Below are 26,937 nucleotides of genomic sequence, written 5' to 3'. Positions count from 1 at the left end.
GCTCTCTTCCACAGCATGTCTTTTTCTTGATTCTCTCCCCTCAGCCCCAACCAGTCCCAGCAGAAGACTGCCCCTCCCTGAGCCTGGTTCTGCTGGAGGTTTCTTCCTGTTAAAAGGGAGTTTTTCCTTCCCACTGTCGCCAAGTGCTTGCTCACAGGGGGTCGCTTTGACTGTTGGGGTTTTTCTGTAATTATTGTATGGCTTTTGCCTTACAATATAAAGCGCCTTGGGGCAACTGTTTGTTGTGATTTGGTGCTATATAAATAAAATTGATTTGATTTGATTTGATTCATACATAACATGAGTGAGGCACAATGGTGCATGAAGGAGGATTCGAATGGCAGTCATGGAAAATCAGAGCCACACTCGAACACCTCCTACAGCAGTCGCCACATCCATTCGGGCAAGGCACACACACTCTGCATTCACGTGCCCCTCGCGCCGGAAACCCATTTGAACAGCGGGCAAGATGACGTAGTACTCGCAACATTTGCACGGGACGTCATATGCAGGTTGGACATATTGTGCTGCAGCCGAGGAGCTGCACGAAAACATCGGCCATGTCGAATCGTGGCCAAATGGCGTGATCGAGGCAGCCTTCACACCAGTGGTCAAATGTCACCGAATGCCAGATGAATGGCCATTCAACTCACTCTCGTCCAGAGTCACCCAGAATCCAGGTGCCACCCACGAGCATTCAACAACACTCGCAGGGCACTTAGAAAAGTGTGGCCATTTGCGCTGCCAGCATGAAAGTAGAGAGCAGGCAGACCACTTTCGAGCTGGCTGTGCGAGTGGCCCCACATTTTCTAAATGCCCCACAAGTGTGTTACCAAGGAACACAAATGACGCAAGTGTGCCATCCTCTATCCCCCAGCAACACAAATGCATGCACTGGGCGGTTCCCCAACACAAATGGTGTGCGAGTGTGCGGTGTGCCCCCCTCGTAACACAAATGGTGTGTGAGTGCGTGGACCCCCCCTCCCCCCGCAACACAAATGATGTCCGAGTGTGTCGTTGTCATCCCCCCCCCCACACACACAATGATCCAACATTGTCAGGTGCAGCTGAGGTGGCTGGAGTACAATTGCTGTTTTTTTTTTCATTCTTTTTCAGATGGTTTCTGCTTCTCTCACCCAACTCCGTGCTATATGTGAAGGGGCCCTAACATGACTCATTACAACAGTAACAATGATAATGTACAATGTATTCAACAATCTGTGTACATGCAGGAAGTTGAATAAAATGTTTGCAACATTGGGCAAAATAATTTTGATAATTTGTAAAGAATACAGTGAGGAGAAAAATATGTTTTGTCCTTCTGTTGTCCTGTTCATTACTTGAATTTCATTGAATGCGGTTGATAGAAATCTAATCTCATATGACCACAATAACAGTTTTTGAGAAACAAAGCATGATGTACAACCCCAGTTCCAATGAAGTTGGGACGTTGTGTAAAATGTAAATAAAACAGAATACAATGATTTGCAAATCCTCTTCAACATATATTCAATTGAATACACCACAAAGACAAGATATTTAATGTTCAAACTGATAAACTTTACTGTTTTTGTGCAAATATTTGCTCATTTTGAAATGGATGCCTGCAACGTTTCAAAAAAGCTGGGACAGTGGTATGATTATCACTGTGTTACATCACCTTTCCTTCTCACAACACTCAATAAGCATTTGAGAACTGAGGACACTAATTGTTGAAGCTTTGTAGGTGGAATTCTTACCCATTCTTGCTTGATGTACGACTTCAGTTGTTCAACAGTCCGGGGTCTCCATTGTCGTATTTTGCATTTCAAAATGTGCCACACATTTTCAATGGGCGACAGGTCTGGACTGCAGGCAGGCCAGTCTAGTACCCGCACTCTTTTACTATGAAGCCACGCTGTTGTAACACGTGCAGAATGTGGCTTGGCATTGTCTTGCTGAAATAAGCAGGGATGTCCCTGAAAAAGACATTGCTTGGATGGCAGCATGTGTTGCTCCAAAACCTGGATGTACCTTTCAGCGTTGATGGTGCCATCACAGATGTGTACGTTTCCCATGCCATGGGCACTAACACACCCCCATACCATCACAGATGCTGGTTTTTTAACTATGCACTGGTAACAATCTGAATGGTCCAGAGGACACAATGTCCATGATTTCCAAAAACAATATGAAATGTGGACTCATCAGACCACAGCACACTTTTCCACTTTGCATAGGTCCATTTCAAATGTGCTCAGGTCCAGAGAAGGCAGCGGCATTTCTGGATGTTGTTGATGTATGGCTTTCACTTTGCATGGTAGAGTTTTAACTTGCACTTGTAGATGTAGCAATGAACTGTGTTAACTGACAATGGTTTTCTGAAATGTTCCTGAGTTCACGTGGTAAGATCCTTTACACAATGATGTCAGTTTTTAATGCAGTGCCGCCTGAGGGATCAAAGGTCACGGGCATTCAGTGTTGGTTTTCGGTCTTGGTGCTTACATGTAGAAAGTTCTCCAGATTCTCTGAATCTTCTGATTATATTATGGACTGTAGATGATGGAATCCCTAAATTCCTTGCAATTAAACGTTGAGAAAAATTGTTCTTAAACTGTTGGACTATTTTTTCACGTAGTTGTTCACAAAGTGGTGATCCTCACCCCATCTTTGCTTGTGAATGGCTGAGCTTTTTGGGGATGCTCCTTTTATACCCAATCATGACACTCACCTGTTTTAAATTAGGTGTTCTTTGAGCATTTGCCAACTTTCCCAGTCTTTTGTTGCCCCGTCCCAACTTTTTTGAAACATGTTGCAGGCATCCATTTCAAAATTAGCAAATATTTGCATAAAAACAATAAAGTTTATCAGTTTGAACATTAAATATCTTATCTTTGTGGTGTATTCAATTGAATATAGGTTGAAGAGGATTTGCAAATCATTGTATTCTGTTTTTATTTACATTTTACACAACGTCCCAACTTCATTGGAATTGGGGTTGTACATCAATTTGGATTTAGCTTTGATGATCTCCCAGACACCTTATCACTGGTGCTTACCAAGACATCTGGGACAGCACTGCCCAGGTGGGGTGTGGGTGAGGTGTGCAGGACATGAAAGGACAGGACACACCTCCCTCATGCACAGAGTCCGGCCTCCCTGGAAAAATAATGGGAAAACTAAATTAAACAAATAAATAAATCACACCACGCAAGACTCCATTGCTTTGTGTGTGTGCGTGTGTGTGTGTTCTCCCATTAACAGCTCCTGCTGACTCGGTGCCAGCATGTTACCGGCCATGATGTGTTTATGGATGTGTGTGAAGAGTCGGTTTGTGTAAGGAGAGGAAACGAATGGAGTGATGGAGGACCAGGAGTAAAAAATAGACAGCAATAGAGGAATATAGAGGAAAGGAGGAAAAACATGAATAAGAGGATGTTGTTATAACCAAACGTTTGCGAGTCCCACAAGGCACCAAAACAAATTTATTTAGGCAAAAGAGGCCCTGCTCACACTTAATGCAAATATAATGCTGCTTTCACATGTTGGCTGTAAGCGGCAGACTACAACCCCTGGCAAAAATTATGGAATCACCGGCCTCGGAGGATGTTCATTCAGTTGTTTAATTTTGTAGAAAAAAAGCAGATCACAGACATGACACAAAACTAAAGTCATTTCAAATGGCAACTTTCTGGCTTTAAGAAACACTATAAGAAATCAAGAAAAAAAGATTGTGGCAGTCAGTAACGGTAACTTTTTTAGACCAAGCAGCGGAAAAAAATATGGAATCACTCAATTCTGAGGAAAAAATTATGGAATCACCCTGTAAATTTTCATCCCCAAAACTAACACCTGCATCATATCAGATCTGCTCGTTAGTCTGCATCTAAAAAGGAGTGATCACACCTTGGAGAGCTGTTGCACCAAGTGGACTGACATGAATCATGGCTCCAACACGAGAGATGTCAATTGAAACAAAGGAGAGGATTATCAAACTCTTAAAAGAGGGTAAATCATCATGCAATGTTGCAAAAGATGTTGGTTGTTCACAGTCAGCTGTGTCTAAACTCTGGACCAAATACAAACAACATGGGAAGGTTGTTAAAGGCAAACATACTGGTAGACCAAGGAAGACATCAAAGCGTCAAGACAGAAAACTTAAAGCAATATGTCTCAAAAATCAAAAAATGCACAACAAATCAAATGAGGAACGAATGGGAGGAAACTGGAGTCAACGTCTGTGACCGAACTGTAAGAAACCGCCTAAAGGAAATGGGATGTACATACAGAAAAGCTAAACAAAAGCCATTATTAACATCTAAACAGAAAAAAAACAAGGTTACAATGGGCTAAGGAAAAGCAATCGTGGACTGTGGATGACTGGATGAAAGTCATATTCAGTGATGAATCTCGAATCTGCATTGGGCAAGGTGATGATGCTGGAACTTTTGTTTGGTGCCGTTCCAATGAGATTTATAAAGATGACTGCCTGAAGAGAACATGTAAATTTCCACAGTCATTGATGATATGGGGCTGCATGTCTGGTAAAGGCACTGGGGAGATGGCTGTCATTACATCATCAATAAATGCACAAGTTTACGTTGATATTTTGGACAATTGAAAGGATGTTTGGGGATGATGAAATCATTTTTCAAGATGATAATGCATCTTGCCATAGAGCAAAAACTGTGAAAACATTCCTTGCAAAAAGACACATAGGGTCAATGTCATGGCATAGGGTCAATGTCAACGAGCAGATCTGATTTGATGCAGGTGTTAGTTTGGGGGATGAAAATTTATAGGGTGATTCCATAATTTTTTCCTCAGAATTGAGTGATTCCATATTTTTTTCCTCTGCTTGGTCTAAAAAAGTAACCGTTACTGACTGCCACAATCTTTTTTTCTTGATTTCTTATAGTGTTTCTTAAAGCCAGAAAGTTGCCATTTGAAATGACTTTAGTTTTGTGTCATGTCTGTGATCTGCTTTTTTTCTACAAAATTAAACAACTGAATGAACATCATCCGAGGCCGGTGATTCCATAATTTTTGCCAGGGGTTGTATAAACCGGATGTTCAGTAATTTTAAATGAGCCGTGATGGCACTTACCGTCAGAAGTTTGACATTTTTAACTTTTGCTGCTTACCGCAGTGACAAGGACAAACTGGATGTTGTTTTATTTTAAAGGAGGAAGGAAAATTGACAGCAAGAGATGGACTATGTAAATGCAGAGAGTCACCCAGTTTTAATCATAAGCATGAATAATCCGTGTGATTTTAGAGAGGAATTAATCTATAAACTCACAAAAAACTAGCTTTTTAAGGTGCCATGAGAGCCAGGGCTTCCTGTTTTAATTATAAAGCTGTGCAAAACTCTATTGTCTGTGTCATTAACACTGAAAAATGATGTGACCTAACATCCTCAACTACAGTCTGCCACTGCAGACAACAGGAATGCTGATATGATGATGGTTTTTCTGCCATCGACATGTGAATGCAGCTTAAGAGAGGGAGCTGAGCTGTGACTGAGCTTGACTTATTTGGTAGATGTCAAATACCTCTCCTCTGTCAAAATTAACCACAGCACTGGTAATTTTCTTTCAGTTTTTTCTTTTTGTTTTTTTCTTTTCTTTTGTAATTTCTAATTGGCCATCATAATGACAGCTATTCAGGAGAACTCCTGAGACATCTGTGGTGTCACTGGATGAAGCTGGTCCCTGCCACAGATGTCCCTTTCATGCAATACCTGCAGACCCCCCCCCCCCCCCCCCAACACACACACACACACACACACACACACACACACACACACACACACACACACACACACATACGCAAAATGTGTTCTATGCACACTCTGTGTGTGTGTGTGTGTGTGTGTGTGTGTGTGTGTGCGTGCGTGCGTGTCTACTTACAGTGCATGTGCACCTGATACAGGGTTTTCCCTCTGGACTGAACTCCTCCTTCTCTTTGTACAGACGACCCTCAAAGATACAACCTGCAGAAAGAGACGTTAGACAAAATATGACTTATGTTTTTTATTTCAGTTCAGTTTGTGGTACATATTAGTAGAGCTATTGTTTCTTCTCACGACACACACACACACACACACACACACACACACACACACACACACACACACACACACACACACACACACACACACACACACACACACACACACACACACACACACAGAGAGAGAGAGCATTGGACTCACTGTAATAAAACATTAATTATTGATCTAAATTCCCAAATGTGCAGAGTAATTCTGGTTAATGTAACTGATGTGGGTTTGGAAGTCATGAATAACAGCAAACTTTCTTTCTTCTTTATGAACCTAATTACTCGCTGTGCTCTCAAATTTAAATTTTATGGGGACAAATTGGTCCTGCTGATTGACGTAATCAGTTGTAGACAAAGTCTGAACACATTTATTGACATCACATGGTCTCTTAAAGCTCTACGGCCTTTCAAATTTCACAAATCCAAGTATAATGTCGGTTTATTTTTGAAACATGTTGCAAAATTACAGCTCATTTTAATGAAGAGAACATATTTACCTGGGGGAATTCCATAACGAATATTTTATTTTTCCTTTAACACAGTCTGCAGGAGCAAGCGCCTGTGCACATGCATGAGGTTTGAAAATTAGAGGAAATTACCTTTGACCTCACATGATGCTAGCATCCTTACATGTCTTGTAAATCACTTCAGAGGTGTTATCTGGTTTCACAAATAGCGTTTTTAGATTCATAAGTGTTGATTTCTCACTAACCGTTACAAAATATATGAGAAACACATTAGATTTATAGAGAAAGAAGGTGTTTTGGAGTGTTTTCCGCCATGCTGGATTATTTTGTTCAAATGAGCAGCCAGCTGACGTCATTGTGCCTTTCTATTCTGATTGGCCATCGGCATGTGCTTCACAGCATCCCTCAGGTAAGTCAGGGGAAGCCCCATGTGATCTATGATGGCGCTATTGTTGCTATCATAGACTGTCTGGGTTGCTGCCCTAAGTAGTTCAAGGTCGTCTGTTTGTTTGAAAGTTTTTCCTTCAGGTGAACTTTTTTTTTTTTGCAGACAGCATGAATTTTGATCATATTGGAAATGTCATATTATTAATCCCATACAGGCTAAAAAATAAAGTTATAGTGGTGTCAAAGAAAATTATTTTTATGACTTAAATCCTAAAAAGCTCAGTGGCCGTATACCTTTAGATTTTAAAGCTGGAAATGACATGTGATGTTAAATTTTATTTTAAAATGTAATTTCAATTCAAAACATGTTCTCAAATGTTCAACTGATCAGTTTAAGGCATAAGCATTCAAATATTATGTCACAAGAAAAATTACATACAAAGGAAATGCAAAAGAAAATAAAGGAAGATTAAATGTAAAAGCCTCTAAATTGGTACACTATATTTTGACATAAAATAGACACAATTAGTTCACACGAGAATTTGAAACATGTTCTGGGAAGAGGATTGCTCAAAATTCTGACTTTAAAACAAATTTCAAGGATATCCAGCAATTAAAAACAAACAGAAATTTCCACAACTAAACAATGTGCCGGCCTTGAAACCAAAACTGACTATAAATGTTCTCAGTCAGCCAAGTTGGAAATATTTAAAAAATTTACATTATTATCACTTACTGAGGCGTTGCAGGGCCGGTAGCATAGATTTACATTTACGCTACCTGTCCATACCTACCCACTATTGTGGGCAGGTATTGGGTAGGAGGCGGGTATCCCAATACATGCATAAAGTGATGATGTCATATCATGCGTAACCCAAGAACTGTCCGCAGACGAAAACATGAAAAGGTGGATAGTACGACAATGAACAGCAGCCAAAGCAGGCAGCTTGATGAGGACGCCCTGGCGAATTTGGAGAGCAGCGCGGTACCAGCCAACATGACAAAAGTTAAAGTGAGCCAACTTTTTATGTACGCGTTTGCTGGGTGTTGTGCGTTTTGGAATGACATTAAATATTGTTAATGTGATTCCACGTGTTGTGTATCTCAGTAAGTGATAATAATGCAAATAACATGCAGTTGTCGTGCGGTATGCATTTTCAGAGGCTCGACGTCGATGCCCAGTCACCCAAAATGGCCGATATTCGCCTGAGTTAGACAAGGGCGAATATCGGCCATTTTGGGTGACTGGGCATCGACGTCGAGCCTCTGAAAATGCATAACGCCCTCCAAAAACATGTTACTGTATTAATATCAACTCTTGTTCTTCTTCAACACTCTTCACCGTTAATCCAAATGGTTTCTTCTGAAGAAACTGAAGTCAGTTTGAGACATAAAACCAAAAGGACAAATATAGAGATTTTGAAGTTAAAGGTATGAACATTCTTCATTTTAAGTGATGGTGAGTTGAGTAGTTTTGTACTCACTGGGGCAGGTCGGGCAGCACTTCTTTGGATGGATTTTAGGATTCTTGCAGTGGATGACACACTGGACTTCTGCCTCAGTGATGACACCTTCCTGTCACAACCAGGAAGCAGATTTCCTCAGTTTGCAGTTCAGTGGTTTCATTCCCAATATGACTTTGTCCTCATGCTCTGTTTCAGTGCTAGTGCACACCTGTCCTTCACTGAACATTTCATTCTGCATGTCATTTGTCTTTTGTTTAATCATTTTCCTCTTTCCTTCCATGCACTGCTACTACTTGCAGCAATGCACAGAAACTGCTTGCCCCTCTTTGTTTCCTTCCAATGTCTACTTCAGTCATTATTACATATTTCCTTCCTTCCTTCCTTCCTTCCTAGTTGTACTCTCCCTTATTTTCCTCACTGTAGGTTTTGGAGGTTTCCACAACGTAGTCAGAGCTTCTTCTCTAATCTAATAATCTCATGTTGGCTTGATGGGATTGAAACAAACACACACACACACACAGACCTGACAGCGTCTGGTTACACACGGTTTAGGGGAGCTGGTCCAGGATACGGAACTATTATAGGACCGTCCATCCAACATGCAACCTGAGAAAAAGACAGAAGGACAGAGAGAGAAAAAAAGAGCAAGTGACAGAGAAATGGGGGGAGAAAAAATATAATTTGTTTCATTTTTTAGAAACTGGGTCTAATCTGTTGAGATGTACCTTTTTTTTTCATTTTGAGACAACAGCATCTGATGTAGTTAGAAATAAAAGTTTTATTATTATTATTTTGACATTTTTCAGATTGTTTCAGTCCAATAAAGGTGTTGTCACACTATGAAGGGTTAAGTGAACTGATTAGTAATGGACATAAATGATTTGTACAGTGGCAAGTATCGCTTCATTTCTCGGACTTGAGTGGATTTGTGGTTCTGATGGACGGATGATGTCACGTTCCACTGGCAACACAAAGAGCCCTCTTTTAGCAGAACAATTTTCAAGACATATATGCGCACTAGAGGGAGTCGGATTTGAGCAGGATTCGGCAAGGTCTGAACGCGAATGTGACTAGAATCCAGCTACCTCTGCCATCATGATATCATACTTCCTCACAGCATCCTCTCCACTCCGTTGGCATTCAAGACAACAAACAATCTTCTTACTCTGCGGCGCCTTCTCGCCAAGAGAATCTGCCGGGTGCACTCTGATGTCCAGATAAAAATGCACACAGCCGGGCTGTCTTTTTATTCAGTTAAGTATGACCTTGGCTAAATGAATGGCATTGCTGCATGTTATTGTGTCGGGAACAGTCCTGTCTCCCCTGGTGCTGAATTCACACCCCGCACGTGAGATTTGGCCAATCAGAAGCTCAGTCTGAAGCATCGGATAACCACAGGATATGAACATGAGTATTGTAGAACTAACAAACAAGTACAGGACAAAATGGCAAACAAACATGCATCCACTGGGAAAGCTCTCTGTCTGATGTCCACTCAAAGTTTTGAGCATTTACAAAACTTTCCGACAAACTCACTGAACATTGGCTGAGAAGGAATGCATTTAATGCATGAGAAAAAGACTTCTACAGAACAAAAATGGACATGAACAGATATCAACATTTCATATATGTTAGTCATACGTTTCCTCAATTCATCACAGTGTGACAGACACTTAAGGTCCTTATTGTGTTTAAAGGACAGCCCCAGCATTAGAACACATGACAACCCAGAAACACACATAACAAACATGTTACAAACACAATACAACAATAAAGAATGTAAATATACTCATATATTTTACATTTCACAATCAGAATCACTCTGTAAAAGGGCAAAAAAAAAGAAAGCGTTTGTATCCCATAGTTCCAGTGAGTGGAAGTGTGCACAGGGAGCAGGCTAATATAGAAATACTAAATGTAGATGATGGAACTGTCTGACAAAATAAACCCCTTATTAATTAAAAAGTTGAGACAGTTCCTAATTCACAGCAGATGATTCTTTTACAGAGTTTGGCTACACTATTTAGAGGGTTATTCTGTTTAATAGTGATTTAAGCAAACCAACAAATAAAAAATAATGTCATATACGTAAGAGCTATTAAAACATCTGTCTGACTCCAAAGAGGCACTGCTGGTTTTTGGTTTTTGTGGCACAGTATTTTTCTCAAAGGTTACAGTATTAAAATATACATTTGGATAAAAAAAGAAAAAAGGTGGATCCTACTTTGGAAAACTGCTCATTAACTTTCTTTGAAATTCTGTCATAGATTGTAACAATACTTAGCATCATTTTATCAACTATGCTGCTCATTTTCACCCTTTAATGGTCAACTCAACCGTTTGGTACAGCATAGTGGCATCTACTACATTCTACTGAAAAATGTGAGGATATTAAAGGCTTAAAGGACTCTTATGGCTTCAAAATGTACTGCTTTTGAAATGCATCCCCCCCCAGATATCACTGCATTCCAAAATAATAATGACACTATTCAAAAATGTTGATACTTTCCAGAATCGAAACATGTTACAAAAATCATAGTCGTGAACAGCCACTGTAGGTACACCCTGCTAGTACTGGGTTGGACCCCTTTTTGTTTTCAGAGCTGCCTGAATAGTCTGTGGCATAGATTCAACAAAGTGTTGGAAGCATTCCTCAGAGAGTTTGGTCCATTTTGACCTGAGACCATCACACCTTTCCCACTCCAACCTGCCACCACCAGCCTGAATTGTTGAAGACAGGGTGGATTTATGCTTTTATGTTGCTGATGTCAGATTCCGACCCTGCCATGTGAATATCACAGCAGAAACTGAGAGCCATCAAATGACCAATCTTCCATTGCCCAACTTTGCCAACTGTAGCCTGATTTTTGCATTCTTAGCTGACAACCTGGTGTGGTCTTCTGCTGCTGTTACCCTGTTGCTTCAAGGGTCATGTTGTTGTGCATTCAAAAATGCTCTTCTAATGAATGTTTATGAGTTCAGTGGTACTATTTTATGAGGTGAAAGCTGGAACATACCATTCAATGAGGCAAAGCCGAGTTAAATGGTTTGTTCCAGCTTTCACCGAATTAAATATTTGTTCCATTGAAAGAATGTAAAAACATTGATTACTTGTTTTATATAACAGCTAAAATAGATCCTTGTAATTTTATATTATATTAATTTCCAAACAACAGAAAAGGGACATACATTTTGGTACCTCCTCAGTGCAGCAAAAAAAATAATGTCAGAAATTAATCCAGCTTTACAATCCAGCAACACTGCTGCTTTGACAACAATTCAACACAAACTTTAAATAGGAGTCCAAAAATAATTCTGACAACGAAGTCCACCATGCCATGCATCAAACCGTAGTCCATCAGGAAAACAAATTCTGTGATGTTTGTTTTAAAGATAAGTGCCGCCTGGCTGGTGTGAGCGTGCACACGGCGTGTGTGCGTGTGTGTAGGTGTGTGTGCATGTGTGTGTGGGTATAGAGTGCAATAGTACCAAATGTTTGGAATCAAATTTGCTGTCTAAATGGAACCGAATTGCACTCTAAATGCAATGCAACACAAATGGGACAAATAATCCATGTCACGTGACATACAAAGTACCAATCAAATGACAAGGATCCACTCAGCCCTTATATAATTGCAACTAATGAATATTTTAGGTACTGGTGCCTTTGTATCAGCTTGAACCAGTTGAGGCCTTCTTGTAACTTCTACCCTCACCAAGACATACTTATATTTGTGCACAGAACCATCACTCACTGGATGTTTCTTCTTTGTCTGTAGAATTTAGGTTGTTTACACATTAGGTACAATTGCTTTGTACCATGTCTGAGTACAATTGCACCCCACCCCGCTTGCCAGGTTACCCATTTTATTGTCTTTCTGTACCTAAGTACCCTTATATCATCATGCCTCATTTTCACGCAACATTTGTTGTGAACCAGCACACATGTACGTAAATACTCTTGAATTATTCCAAAAATCTCCAAATGTTTGTTTGTAACATCCACTTATGACTGCTTGCTTTCATCAGTCTAAATTTTCAGCAAGTACTTAATTTCTTCAGCAGAACAGAGAAATCATTTCACTGGCATGTTTGAAAAATACTGCCACATCAGAGTTACCTCACACTTTAAATAGTCCACTTCCTTGTTGTGGTACAGTTTGCTTTCACACAATGTCCGAACTCTACCAGAGCACACATGTACTGTACAACCTTTGCTTGAGTATGGTATGCAGTGTTCACACGACTGGACTTTGGGGTTGAGTGTACTCAGATCCGGGCCTGGGTCTCTGGTGTGAAAGCCCCATTAGAGATGGTTGTGTGTGAAAATTCCAGTTTCTGAAAGAGTCAACCCAGCCGGTTTAGCACTAACAACCACATCACATTCATTTAACTTAAATTCAATTTCTTCCTCACTCTGATGTTTGGGTTTAACTTGATCTGATCCTCTTGTCAATGCCTGCATGCTTGTCCACTCAGCACAACGAAACGACAATTTATTTCATGTCAGCCTATTTACAGTAAGTGAGATCTGATCAACCTTGCATGCAATGAAAACTGATCACAGGCTTCGATCACCTTCAGTGGGACTCAAACCATCTGAGAACATGTCACTCAGTCCCAAAAACACTTGAGAGTTCCATCTTCCACCATACGCATAAACAACATATGATCCAGTCCTGTGTTCATCTGATGAACTTATCGTTGTAAGCAAAGCTCACTTTCCTTCAACACCATATGTACATGCACTCATCTGTGCGCCCATAAGTGTGTTTGCCTTAAAATGAGGTGTGGGCTGGTCACACCTCATTTTACCACATTTTACTCATTGTACTGTATTTTAACACAGTTTTTCTTCCTCCTCACAGCTGGCTGGAGTTGTGCAGAGAAGATGAGGGGACACCAGACATTAAATACTGAAATGAAAACATATTTGCAGATGACACACCATTAAGTTGCATAACAGCTTGTAATTTAATCCAAAAACACAGTACAAACACTATTAACACTCTCCAATATGTAAGAAACAAAATAGGTTCACTCCACCTGCATCACACCATACAGAACACCCAGCAATTAACCACAGAGATACAGTAGTGCTGTAATTAAAGTCCTCCAAGCATTGGGTCCATCAACGTCCAGCTGAAACAGCCACAACATACATGCACACCTCATGCACAGTCAGTGGACAGTGGAGTAACAAGTGTTGCAAGATGATACATCACATAATATGATTCTGTGTGCACACTCGACTTGCCCACACAGATCCGATTCCCCAACACAAGTCTGCTCCAGTCCTTCCCTTGACTACAATCAATACCACAGCACTGTGCACCTAGTGTGATCCTGTTTAAAGGTGATGACAAGTGACATTCTGATTGGTTGGTGTAATGATTTGCCTACGGAACTCCCACAGCATGCCAGCAGTCAGGTTTGTGCTCAGAAATATGTGCGCTGGAAATCGCAGTGGTTGAAGGGTGCACGCTCATTATTTTTAAAGATAAAACAAACTTGATTTGAGGACTTGATTATTAGTACGTGTATGGAACACTGAAAGGGGTTCAAACTGTTCTGTCATGGGATGAATGGGAAGAGAAGTGGTATGAGGGGTATCCTTGAAGCTGTCAAGTCTGGCAGCATGCACTGATGCCGCACGCCGCCACATCTACAATACCACAGAACTGCCTCAGGTCCCGGGTGGCAACCACCCATGCATGCAACCGATCCATCCCCATCTCCGTGCTCCAAAACATTGCAGAATTTCAAGTCACAAAATGGCTACACTAACGTAACTGTGTGTGTTGATGAGTAACGTTCATGTATGCTCATGTTCACGTTATATTTATGTTTCACGTTGCTGAATAATACAGCAACTCTTGTGGTATGTTGTACACAGCTAAGCCATACAAATGTGTGGCGATCCTATGAATTTTGTGTTGTGCAATATTTTAAAATAGCATTTCATGAATATTTTGTGTACAAACTGTTGAGGTTTTCATAAATTTTTCAGGGCAGCACGGTGACTTAGTGGTTAGCACTGTTGCCTCACATAGAGAAGGTCATGGGTTCAATTCCCAGATGTGACCTTTTGTGTAGAGTTTGCATGATCTCCCCAAGTTTGCGTGGGTTTCCTCCGGGTGCTCCAGTTTCCTCCCACATCCAAAGACATGTGGGTTAGGTGGACTGGAATCTTTAAATTGTCCACAGGTGTGTGAGTGGGAATTGTCCACAGGTGTGTGAGTGGGTGTGAATGTGTTTGTTTGTCTGTTTATATATATATATATATATATATATATATATATATATATATATATATATATATATATATATATATATACACACACACTCATCACTGTGGGGTGGTCACACAGACCATTACACTGTTGGGGAGGTGATGGTCTAGTGGTTAAGGTGTTGGGCTTGAGACAAAAAGATCTTCAGTTCAAATCCCAGCCTGACTGGAAAATCACTAAGGGCCCTTGAGCAAGGTCTTTAATCCCCTATTGCTCCTGGTGTGTAGTGAGCACCTTGTATGGCAGCACCCGGGGTGAATATATGTATATATTTATAAGCCACACACATGGTGAGAGGGCTGGAATATGTGATGGTGTGTTATGGTGTTATGGTAACGGATTTATTTCACAACAATGTGATATGACATGTAGAAATGAGAGTTTTTATGAACAAGCAACACAAAAGGGACCTTAATTTGGTCACAGCAGCAGCTTGAGCCACAAGTCAACCGCACAATAGAGAACTCAATTGGACTGTTGTGGCAACACGGGGCTTTCCATGTCCGAGTTAAGCTTGTTCCACCTCTCTTAACGAAGTACTGCATCATAAAGTGTATAACCACAAACAAAAGGACCCCACCCTTCTATGTGCCAAGCTCGGGTAAATGTGTGTGTGTGTGTCTTTTTGTGTGGTACAGTTCTACATGAGAACCTCATGCCATCATTGGCACAGTAAGAACAGGAACGTCCTCAAAAGTCAGGCCTTTTTAGTGGTTTCTTGCTTTAAGGAGGTTTATTCTGTGTTTGAATCAAACAACCACAAGTGAGTGTTGAAGCCAGTGTGGAAGTGACTGAAAATACACTTATTTTCACAGCTGCATTATGTGAGTGTCAATGAGAAAACCCATAAAATGGAAACAAATACAAATTAAAAAAATTTTTTGTCCCTGCAACAAAAAGGGTTTGGAAAAACTGCATCTTGATTCATTCTATGTAGCTTTCATGGCAATTTAGAAAATCTGAGTTTGCTGTATTTATCAATCAATCAATCAATTTTATTTATATAGCGCCAAATCACAACAAACAGTTGCCCCAAGGCGCTTAGTTGCCCCAAGGCGCTTTATGGAGGCTATGGACTAGCTACAGTGACCAAGAGAGGCTACAACACTTCCAAATTAAGATGACACTAACAAATGCAGAGAACAATATATATATATATATATATATATATATATATATATATATATATATATATATATAAACCCACCTGCATCGGTTCAACAACAGGTAGATGCGTCAAAAACGTCTTGAAAATGGGAAAAAAAAGCTTGCAAACACAGAGAATACAAGCAACTATAACCTACAGCACATGCACCAATTTTCTTTAATAATGTGTCTGATGCAAATTCACAGAAGACATACACAAACAGAGACACATTGCCAAGATCAACAAAGGATTTTACTGATGGACCATTCAGTGCATTGTGGTGCCCTATTATCTTTACATTTAGGGTTTTTTTTTTTTTTTTTTTTTTTTACTTTATTGGTGATTTTACTCTTAAACTATCTATATTTTTATGTTTTATTATTTTATTTGTGATGCATTGAAAAGTTGAAGTCAATAAAAGTCATCTGGGCAGAAACCTGTTTTTTTGTTCTTATTTTTGTTGTGTTGTGGATGTTTTTAATGTGTATTTTTTTTTCTTGAATTGTGTGAATTTGCAGCAGACATCTAACTAAATTGCTGCATGTGCTGTAGTTTATAGTATTTTTGTTCTTTGTGATTGCAAGTGTCTTTAAATTTGTAAGATTTTTTTATGTAATTACCTATTGTAGAATTGATGCAGAGTTTTTGAAAAGGTCTTCTTAGTATTTGCTAGTATTGTGTCCTCTCTTGGCCTCAGTAACTAACAGGTTTAATCCCAACGCAGTAGCGAAAAATTCAAATTCATTCATTCACTTCCTATACCCGTTTACTCCAATTAATGGTCAAGGGGGGAGGTGGAGCCTATCCCAGTAGTCACTGGGCAACAAGCAGGTTACACCCTGGACAGGATTCCCAGTCTATTGCAGGGAAAAATCCAAATTATGTCCAAATTACATGTTAAAAATAGTAATCACAGGGGCAGTCTTTTTCATAACAGACCTGGTTTTATTGTTAGAAATGCAATAGAAATTAGGTCTATATATTTGTAAATAGAAAATAATCCACCAAAAAAGTTCCAGCTCTGTGTCCCAAGACATTACGTTCATATTAGCTTGCAGGCATAAATAGTGTGGCACACAAATTACATGTGATCCCAGTGTAGGAAGGAGTGTGTATTTATGTATAGCGTGGGGAAAGTATGGTCAGGGTGGAGGACAGCATGGAGTGCGTCTGATGTTTGCCAGAGGCTGGAACTCACATCCCGTCACAGACCAGCAATAATCATTCCCTTTTTCCCTTTAGTGTAATGACTGTCTTCCCCAAACCATAACCAATGTTTCAGTTGTACAACAACCAACAGACCTTATCCAGAGCTGTTCAGGTCATATGCAGAATAACCAGCTGGGTTAATCTGCGTTTCAGTCCTCTAAATGATTATGATTAATGTGACACCCCATTAGGACATTTTCAAACCTGTATATTTTACATATCACATGCTAGGTCCTTTCAGTGTGGAGTGATTAAGTTCAACTAAAATCAGATACATCAGTTAAAACATAGTTACTGTGTTATAAATTACTATTGCTATATATTCCCTGAACTGGTAACAGTGTAGTGCTTATACAAGAAAAATATAGACCACTGAAGATTTTTACTATCATTCTTAGTTATGGAACAGTATCCGAGGAGAGATCAAAAAGTCTGTTTCTGTTGAGTCTTTTAAAGTAGAGCTCTTGGCAGAAATTCTGTTGTAAGTCAGTCCCTTCAGTTTCTCCCTTGTTTCACTTGGGGTCGCAGTCAGAGGTGTAGAGTGTGAAGAGCTGTGGGCTCAGCATGCAGCCTTGAGGGGAACCGGTGCTGAGTGTGAGAACTGTGGATATGTGGGGGCCAATCCTGACTCTCTGTGAGTGATCCAACAGAAGGTTCTTAATCCAAAGATGTGGAATGAAGTAGACCGAGGTTCAGCAGTTTCCTCCTGAGGCCATGGGAGAGGATGGTGTTGAATGCTGAACTATATTCCACAAAGAGAAGACAGGCATAGTTACCCTGTTACTCCAGGTGGGTCAGCGTAGTGTGGAAGGCAGCGGTCACGGCATCCTCTGTTGACCTGTCGGCCTTGTAAGTGAATTGGTATGAGTCTTGAGTGGGGGCTATGAACAGTGGTGGGCACAGCTAACCAAAAAGTTAGCTTCAATAACTGGTAATCAGCTAACTGAAAAGTTATCTTTTTTAACGCTAAACCGATAAACTGTCTAAAATCTTATCGGAAGCTACAGATAAACAATAACTTTCAATTTTGTCTTTGTGCGCTCTGCCCCCTGCTGTAGGAAAGTGTCATTTACCTTGATAAGGCACAGTGGTCCAGCAATGAGGCAGAGGTCTTGAAATGGATAGCAGGACTGAATTCTGGTTTTGCTTTATAAATAAAATTATTCCGGATAGAATAACTACATTAATGTAAACTCTTAAAATGTACAAAGTGATATATATATCACATATCTGTTAATTTTAAGATAATGCTCTAATTCTGAAGATTTGAACATTAACACACAGATGCCCAGAGGGGATTATGGGTAAACTAAGACTCTGCTCATACTGATTGGTTGATTCATTCATTCTATGTAAAAACCAACACAAGTAAATCAGTGTAACATGTATTGGTGTTTACAAATAAATGTGCTTTCGCAAAATATGTCATTTTTTTCATTTGTATAAAAAAAAAAGAAATTTTCAAGATCCCGCTAGACATCGCCTAAGCGCACGTGTGATGACATCACAACTCTATCTGGTTAGGCAGACAAGGTTTCTTTCAATAACAAGAACTGTCAAAAAACTTTCTCGTGTGTGGTTGGAATTGTGTGGCGATAGGAATCGCTGTTTGAATGCTTGAATAACGATGTCAGTCACACAAAGAAATCAAATAATAGTGAAAACATGCTCGGTTCGGTAACATAACAGAACAATCAGTCGCTCCGTGAGGTGTTATGACATCAGGCCTGGTTCACATGGCAAGATAATAAGGCTGATATCAGACCCGATGTTCCCCTTCCGACAATCTTAAAGACGCCCCAACAATTGTGATGATGCCAAATATCTTATCAGATATTCCTGCTCTGTGTGGTTTGTAAGCGTGCTCTGATCTGCTCAGAAGGATGTGAGGAGCTAAATGTGACATACAGCCAATCAGAAAGCAACGTGTCTGACCTGGGAATGTTTGTGTGTGAAATCTGTTCGTGTGTGTTGCTTTTACCATGTGGCTGACACCACACACTGTACAACTAAACCTGTCAGATCTATGATTTTTTTTTTTATCTCCACGTGTGTGGTCTCTCAGGTTTTGGAAACCTACAGATAATTTTAAAATCCTGAGGTCGTGATTTAACCGGTCGCCATTAAATAGCAGTGTTGTATGCATTTTGACGCCGGTTATATCACACGGCCTGAATCACAATTTCGGCTTTTGGAAAAGCAACCTGGGCTTCTTCTGGCATTTTACATAAAACAAACACAATAACAACATCTATAAACCCAGAGAATATATTCACGAGAGTTTTAGGCACAATATACAAAGAGTTTAATGCTGTTGTCCGTGTGTTTCTCCTGTGGTGAACCTTTACCCAGAATGCACTGCGCACACACTATGTCCACACTAAAACCTTTAAAATTAGTCCAATACTTTAAAACTAAAACATATATCTGACATTTTCACTTTAGAAAACTTCAGACGTGACGTTAATTTAAATAACTTGCCTGAAATTAGTTTGGTTAAAATTTTAACCATAAGTTAAAACTGTATGTCTCTGGATGACTTAGGTGATACTGCCAGCATATCATGGGGTCAAAAGAAATTAGCTTTTTTCTTTTCTATGACCAGTTCTCCTTTGCCTACAGCGGATAGAGTGGTTTATTCTAGAACTAGTTCTTCTTTTTGTAGAGGATAGAACTGTGCATCTACTACAAAAATCTATGTCTGCAAAAATGTTAGCGGACTAAAAGATATCGAACCAAAATTTATTGGAAGACAACTGGGCCGATGATGGTTTTCAAAGTTATCTGAAAAGCTAATCCAATGATGAAAACATTATCTTCGAGGATTAGCAAAACTGTACCCACCACTGGTTATGAATGACATGATGTGACTTCTAACTAATTTTTCAAAACACTTCATCACCACCAGTGTGAGTGCAACAGGCCGGTAGTCACTGAGGCTGGTTATGGGGGATTTCTTCGTAGGGAAGCTACGGTGCAGGTCTTCATTTGTGACGGGGCAACAGACTGTGTCAGGGACTGTGTCAAGGACCATACTTGTCCATAAGGATTGATCATTAGACTGGAAACTATGAATGATCAATGACCAATCAGAGAACAGCCACTTTACTATATTATGTGTATGTACATCTACATTAAAAAATCTGACTAGATACAAGCACGCTTTCTACCTCCAAAGAGCGGCAGCAGCATTCTGAGACCTGACCTGCAACTTTACCTGAGCTAAAGTCATGGCTACTTGCATTTAAGCAGTAGAATTTGGTAACAATAGATGCAAATCTCCTTACCATACCACAAGGCCCAGGAGGATGTTACACCTCTTACCAACTGCACCTACACCTGGGGCAGCAGCAGACCATCCATACAACTATAGGCCAGTGGAATCATCTCAACAAATTTCATAAAGACAGTTAGATTTAAGACACATATTGTGCCAGCTGTTTCGGCTTGAAACAACAAGCTGATCTATAAACTGGACACCTTTTAAACATTGTTTGTAAACACAAAAGACCCCAATAGGACACAAGAGGGAAGTTCGGCTGTCCCAGTCCCCTTTGTCCTGAAAAGGTAAAACAGTCTGATGGCCATCAGTCACCACCATTGATTAGAAGGCAAATCTGCCAAATCTTTACGTAGGAAGGCAGAACCAGCACCATCCAGGAAGTCTCCGAAATAGTCCACCTTACAGGAAGATGGAAGAAGCAGCAGCAGGAAGCAGGATGACTGTCTTTAAAGAAAGCCATTTCAACTGACAGACTCAAGTGATTCAAAAGGAGAGTCCTACAGCACACCTAGAACCTGTTTTAAGTCCCAGGTAAGGGCAAATGGACCTGTACAACAGGCTGTGCCCCATTCAGAAACCAAGAAATCAAGATACTGCAGCCCCCAACAGCCAAAAGAGTATAACAGAACTCTGTGACACTTGACATGGACAGATCAATCCCCAATCATTTGTAATGTGTGATGGACAAATGTCAATATGACAGAGAACAACTCTATATTAAAAAAACACGTCCACCCCCAGACTAAATAAAATTTTTTTAAAAAGCAGGAACTCACTGTGCAGAAACATGTTACTAGTTATAAAATAATTGTGACATATCAAATAAAGGAGGAAGAAGAGGAGAATGGGAGGAAAAAGAGGGGGAAGAGAAGGGGGAGGATGGGAGCAGAGGGATGGAGGTATATTAAAATATTTGGGCTGAGAGCTTGTAAAATCCATTTTATTTTTGTGGGCTGTAAACCCGATAGTGAACCCCCCGCACCAACCACAGTCTCCACACAATGTGTGTGTGTGTGTGTGTGTGTGTGTGTGTGTGTGTGTGTGTGTGTGTGTGTGTGTGTGTGTGTGTGTGTGTGTGTGTGAATAACACAGCTTTACTCCCACGGAGCATATTTTTGGGTCTGGTTGTTTAGGTACTGTACATAAAATGTACCTGGTTGGTGTGTGTGTGTGTGTGCGTGCATGCGCATGTGTACGGGCTCTGGTTAGCATCATTTTATGTTTCTTCCCCTCTGTTCCTGCACTGCTGTGTTATTCTCCTATTAGTTCATTGCAGCTGCATTCCTACAATAAACTGTCCCATGGTGAGGATTATTATTATTATTATTATTATTACAATATTGTCGTATTGCAGGTGAACAAACACAGGAAGAAACGTATACTCCTTAAGGTACATTGCATAACTTTCCTCTCAAACTACATATAAAATGTTCACAAAACCTTAACTACACAGACACTCATTAGTGTAAAACTACCTCTGCTGGGGCCCAAAAGTTTAAAGAAACTTTCCAAGTACAAATAAATTTCATTCATAAGTGATTTACTGGCTTTGGCCTTTGTTGAAAATCTGTTGAATTATCATGCCTTACCTTGCAATTAACGTGTGTTTGTGTGTGTGTGTGTGTGTGTGTGTGTGTGTGTGTGTGTGTGTGTGTGTGTGTGTGTGTGTGTGTGTGTGCGCGGGCGTGCATGAATGAATGAATGATGATTTACTGTCATTACAACAAGTGCAACGAAATTATCTTCACACCCAAATACCACAGACAAAACACAGCAATTAATCCTCAATTATTACTAGTTGAACGTAATAATGGCAGACATCAGAATTAAACCAACCACACATATACATTTGATTGTTTATGTATGCTAAACTTGAAACAGTCTGTCATCCGAATTGAGGCTATGTGATTGTGGGTAGCCGCAGCAGCCGTGCCGCGCAGCCAAGCTTGGGGGGTGGAAGCAGCTGCAGCTTTGCCGCGTGGCCTCCCGGGGGGTGGGGATGTTGGGAGTGGCAACTGTGGAAGGTGGGGAGGACAGAAACACAAGGGGGTGGAAGCGTGTGTCCATGTGTGCAGGTGGTTCATATCAGTCTCTGTCCGTGTACGAGGTCTGTTAGAAAAGTAACGGACCTTTTTATTTTTTGCAAAAACTATATGGATTTGAATCATGTGTGATTGCATCAGCCAAGCTTGAACCTTCGTGCGCATGCGTGAGTTTTTTCCCGCCTGTCGGTTGCGTCATTCGCCTGTGAGCACGCCTTGTGGGAGGAGTGTTCCAGCCCCCTCGTCGGATTTTCATTGTCAGGAAATTGGCTGATCGACTGCCGCTTTGCTTCATCAAAATTTTTTCAGAAAGTGTGAGAGACAGCCAAGTGGAAACCATTTGGAAAATTCAGATGGCTTTCGGGACTACTCTTATTCCAGAACTCTGTGAGTCTTTGTGTTTGCCCGTTTTACCTTTGCACCTCTCGCAGCAGGCTCCGGTTTGTTTCACCACCAATGCACAGTCTTCAGAGACTAACGGACATTTCTCTTGTTTACAGTCTGCCTTCCCTTCCTGCAAAAAACAAAACAAAAAAAACACACACACAACACACACACACAGAAACAAAAGAAGATGATCATGAAGGAACAAGAAATCACCAAGAGGTAGATAACAAGAAGCATTTATATAGAACAGATTCTCATGGTCTGTTTTTTCCAACTCGTGCATAACTCATAACGTACTAACATACTCACGATTTTGCTCTAATTGTATTAACTTGTATATTTTATTAATTTATTTTTATTACCTTCCTCAGTGTAAATTAACAAAATGTTATACAATAAGTGTTTGAGCCATGCCATTCCAGAAACGATGGATGATTTTTCTCACACGAGTTGTAAAATGTTTGTATCAGACACACTTCAAACACTAGAAACAGGCACATGCACACTCAGCATCTGCTTGGAAGAAAACCAAAAGGTGGCAGTATAATCTACTGAGACTCTCTGAAATATGAAAATGCTAGTCAAAGACACAGTGCAAAATTAATCAACTTAATTAATCAATTATTTACACTGCAGTTTGGGAATGGTAAGTTATACATGTTAATATCAATAGCACAGATCAGTATTAGATTATTTTAATAACAAATTCAACATCTGTGACACTGGCTGCTTTGTTTTCTGATAAATTCTGTCTTGCCTTATTTTTCATTTCCATTTTATCATATCAGCTTTGACTTTTTAAACAATAAAATGTGTGCACACATGGTCTGAAGTATATGTGAGATGCGCTCATTCACACACTCACACTCACTCACTCATCTTCAACTGCTTACTGCAACTAAGGGTCACGGGGGCGGAGTACACCCTGGACAGGTCGCCTGTCTGTCGCAGGGCCACAAATTGACAAACACATTCACAACCGCATGCACACCTACGTATAATTTAAAGTTTCCAGTCCACCTAACCTGCATATCTTTGGATGTGGGAGGAAGCCGGAGCACCCATACCAAACCCAAGCAAACACTGGGAGAACATGCAAACTCCACACAGAAAGGCCACATGTGGGAATCAATCCCATAACCTTCTTGCTGTAAGGCAACAGTGCTAACCACTAATCCACCATGCTGACCAGATGCGCTCATTCTTCATTCATAAATTCCAGTTTGTGTGGGTAAAGGCGCATGCATCATCATGTGTGTTTGATCATGTTTGATGAATTAAGGATTCCTCTGGTGTGCACCAGTTCTAAATCAGCTGCCAGGTCTTGTTCACATATTTAACTGTGTATTGTGTAGAGGGAAGAGTTTGTCACTGGGTAACTACAATTTAAATCAAAAACAACTTGAATGCTTACAGCTTTTATTGAAGCTTTTGCTCTGCAACAACTGCTTCACCATTTCCACAGCACCCAGTCTGATGGTCATATATTCTAAAGGTATATGTGGAACCAATCCGCATGTGACTGGCTCATATGGAGGAGGTCTGAGACAGGGGCCTGTCTAGGTTCTCTGACCTTTTGGTTTTCCATTATTTTTTTATTGTTTTATTATACTTCTTTGTACTTCTCTCATTATTTGATGGTTTCATGGTGATACTGGCCCTGTGATTGACATGGAAATTTTACTGTTGTCCATTTTGCATTCATTTTGGAGGCTGTGCAGACAGAACAGTTTAATGTAAGATACATGAGGTGTCACACGTGTCGCCACATTCATATAGTTAACAGGAAGCATGCTTGTGTCTTTACTGATAAAGGACTAATATTTGATGCATTCGAAATAATACTGGGCTAACAGTGAGAAAATTCTGAAATATGGCAAGCAGTGACAAAAATAACAATTCAATATTTTTCAAGAAAAAATAGTTTGTTATTGTTATTACTATTATTAAATGAGGATTCTTGAGAAATTGTACATGTAGCTACATAGAGAAAACCAAAGCAGTAGTTCATTTTGCAGATTTTGAGACTTATATCCTCGACAATAGCATTAATTGGCTTGTTAACTTCTGATCACTAATGCTGTGTTTGCGAGATAAATAAATAATAATATGGCAATTAATTTTATTTTGCTTCTTGTTATTTTTGAAGCTACTGTATGTTTCAAAAATAAATGAGACATTTTCATCTTCATGATGCATTTTTGGACAGATGCAACAACTACTCCAATGTGGCTTGTTGTCTGGAAAATGCAGTACTCAGCTTTAACCTGAGTGCAATGCTGATGTGCACATTTTTAATCTTAATAAAACGTCTAAATAAAAGGCTAAATGACATGCACTTAACACATAATCTTTTCAGCAGAGTGCAGTTAGACACAACTGTAAAAATCTGAATTTCACAATCACTTCTTTTCTCAATAAAAAGGTGACTCAGTCCTCATAATTTAACTGTGAATTTTCACACCCTTCTGACAATCTTCCAACAGTGTGTGCTCCATCCATCGCCACAAAATAAACACCATGGGACTGACACAATCTGTGCAAGTATAATCTACTCAACTTTCACACCCAACTTTTACTGCCATTCTTATCCACATGCTGCATGTGCTTTTTATTTTACACATGGTCGAGATTTATAAAGTGGTGGCTGGCGAGTCTCGTTGCCCAGTGGCACTGTGGCAAGCAGCTCTAATGAGGAAAGATCAAAGAAGGGCAAAAATAATTTGGTGTAGTTTAATATAGTAGCAGTGTTCCAGCTAAACCCCAACCGCACTGAGAACAAATGATGTCATGACAGAGGAGCAGGGAGTACAGTGCCGGAGGGTGGAGAGCCAAATGTACAGTTTCACCCGCAACTACTGGAAACTTTGTATGACAGGATTCAAACAAACAACAGCGAAAGGCAAAGGTTTTAAAATGTCGATCCAGTAACCACAGAAAAGTGGGAAGTGTTACATCAGGTTACGAATATGGCTTTTTGAATAAAGACTATATGAAATGACTGTTAAACATGCAACAAGCACTTTTCAAATGGTGTAACCATCACTGCCCACATACTTCCATATGTCCTTTACATTGACATGGATGTTATTCAAAACATCCATCAGAGGGCACTGCAGAGTGGCTTTAAAGTTTCTGGCAATGTCAAACATTCTGACTGTCCAAAAAGTGCCAATCACATTTGCACCAAAAAAGAATCTAAAGTGTCAGCAACGGTATAGAAGGAGGCAGTCTGTGCAGCCATTAAATACTTGATGACATGATTATATAAACAAATCCCGTGGCCCTTCTTGAACTTGGGTTACACTGGCCCTGTGATTTCCGCTGGAACTGCCTTGTTTCATCCATATCTGGAAGCTTTCAGAAAACTGACACAAATATACATGTAATATACACAGAGTGAGGACAGAAGGCTCCCTCTGTATCCATATTTGTATTCAATGCTGAGCATACATGAGCCTTTGGAATACACTGGACACACCATTTTAATGCATCAGTGCTCTGTAAAATATTCACTGAGGTGGAGGATAGTCCATATGTGCACATCAAACTTAATTTTTCTTGTTTTTTCGGCTGTTCCCATTAGGGGTCACCACAGCAGATCAATTGTTTTCATCTCACCCTGTCCCCTGTATCTTCCTCTGTCGCACCACCACCTGCATGTCCTCCCTCACCACATCCATAAACCTCCTCTTTGGCCTCCCTCTTCTCCTCCTGCCTGATGGGTCCCTCCTCTGCACATGTCCAAATCACCTCAGTCTCGCCTCTCTCACTTTGTCTCCAAACCGTTCTATCTTGACTGTCCCTCTGATATGTTCATTCCTAATTCTGTCCATTTTCATCACTCCCAAAAAAGATTTCAGCATTTTCAGCTCTGCCACCTCCAGCTCTGCCTCCTGTCTTTTTGTTAATGCCACCGTCTCTAAGCCGTACAACATAGTTGGTTTCACTACTGTCTTGTCGACTTTCCCCTTCACTCTTGCAGATATTGTTCAGTCACAAATCACTTCTGCCAGCTTTTTCCACCCACTCCACCCTGCCTGCACTCTACTTTTTTGGATAGTTGACCCCAAGTACTTAAACTCATCTACTTTCACCACTTTGACTCCTTGTAGCCACACTATTCCACTGGGCTCCCTCTCATTCACACACATGTACTCAGTCTTGCGCCTATTGACTTTCATTCCCCTTCTCTCTAAAGCATATCTCCACAT

At 40.3% G+C, this 26,937-nt stretch overlaps 1 protein-coding gene and 1 long non-coding RNA gene across 2 annotated transcripts in view; one reads left to right on the top strand and one right to left on the bottom strand.

The window, feature by feature from the left end:
• bmper (BMP binding endothelial regulator) overlaps positions 1-26,937 on the bottom strand; it is a 135,878-nt gene that overhangs the window by 53,174 nt on the left and 55,767 nt on the right. The window contains exons 3-7 of the mRNA XM_034174407.1: positions 22,751-22,850; positions 8,886-8,968; positions 8,381-8,471; positions 5,892-5,974; positions 3,039-3,138 (exon numbers count right to left, since the gene is read on the bottom strand). Coding sequence (XP_034030298.1) covers positions 3,039-3,138; positions 5,892-5,974; positions 8,381-8,471; positions 8,886-8,968; positions 22,751-22,850 — 457 coding nt within the window. The remainder of the gene's footprint in view (positions 1-3,038; positions 3,139-5,891; positions 5,975-8,380; positions 8,472-8,885; positions 8,969-22,750; positions 22,851-26,937) is intronic.
• Positions 1,051-18,943, top strand: LOC117514119. The gene is made up of 3 exons (XR_004561811.1): positions 1,051-1,061; positions 7,904-7,908; positions 18,737-18,943. It is a non-coding gene; the product is annotated as an uncharacterized LOC117514119 (long non-coding RNA).

This window comes from Thalassophryne amazonica, chromosome 7 (assembly GCF_902500255.1).
Source record: "Thalassophryne amazonica chromosome 7, fThaAma1.1, whole genome shotgun sequence".
Lineage (NCBI taxonomy): Eukaryota > Metazoa > Chordata > Actinopteri > Batrachoidiformes > Batrachoididae > Thalassophryne > Thalassophryne amazonica.
The sequence above is the reverse complement of the archived record's forward strand: the minus strand, read 5'-3'. Positions and strand labels throughout refer to the sequence as shown.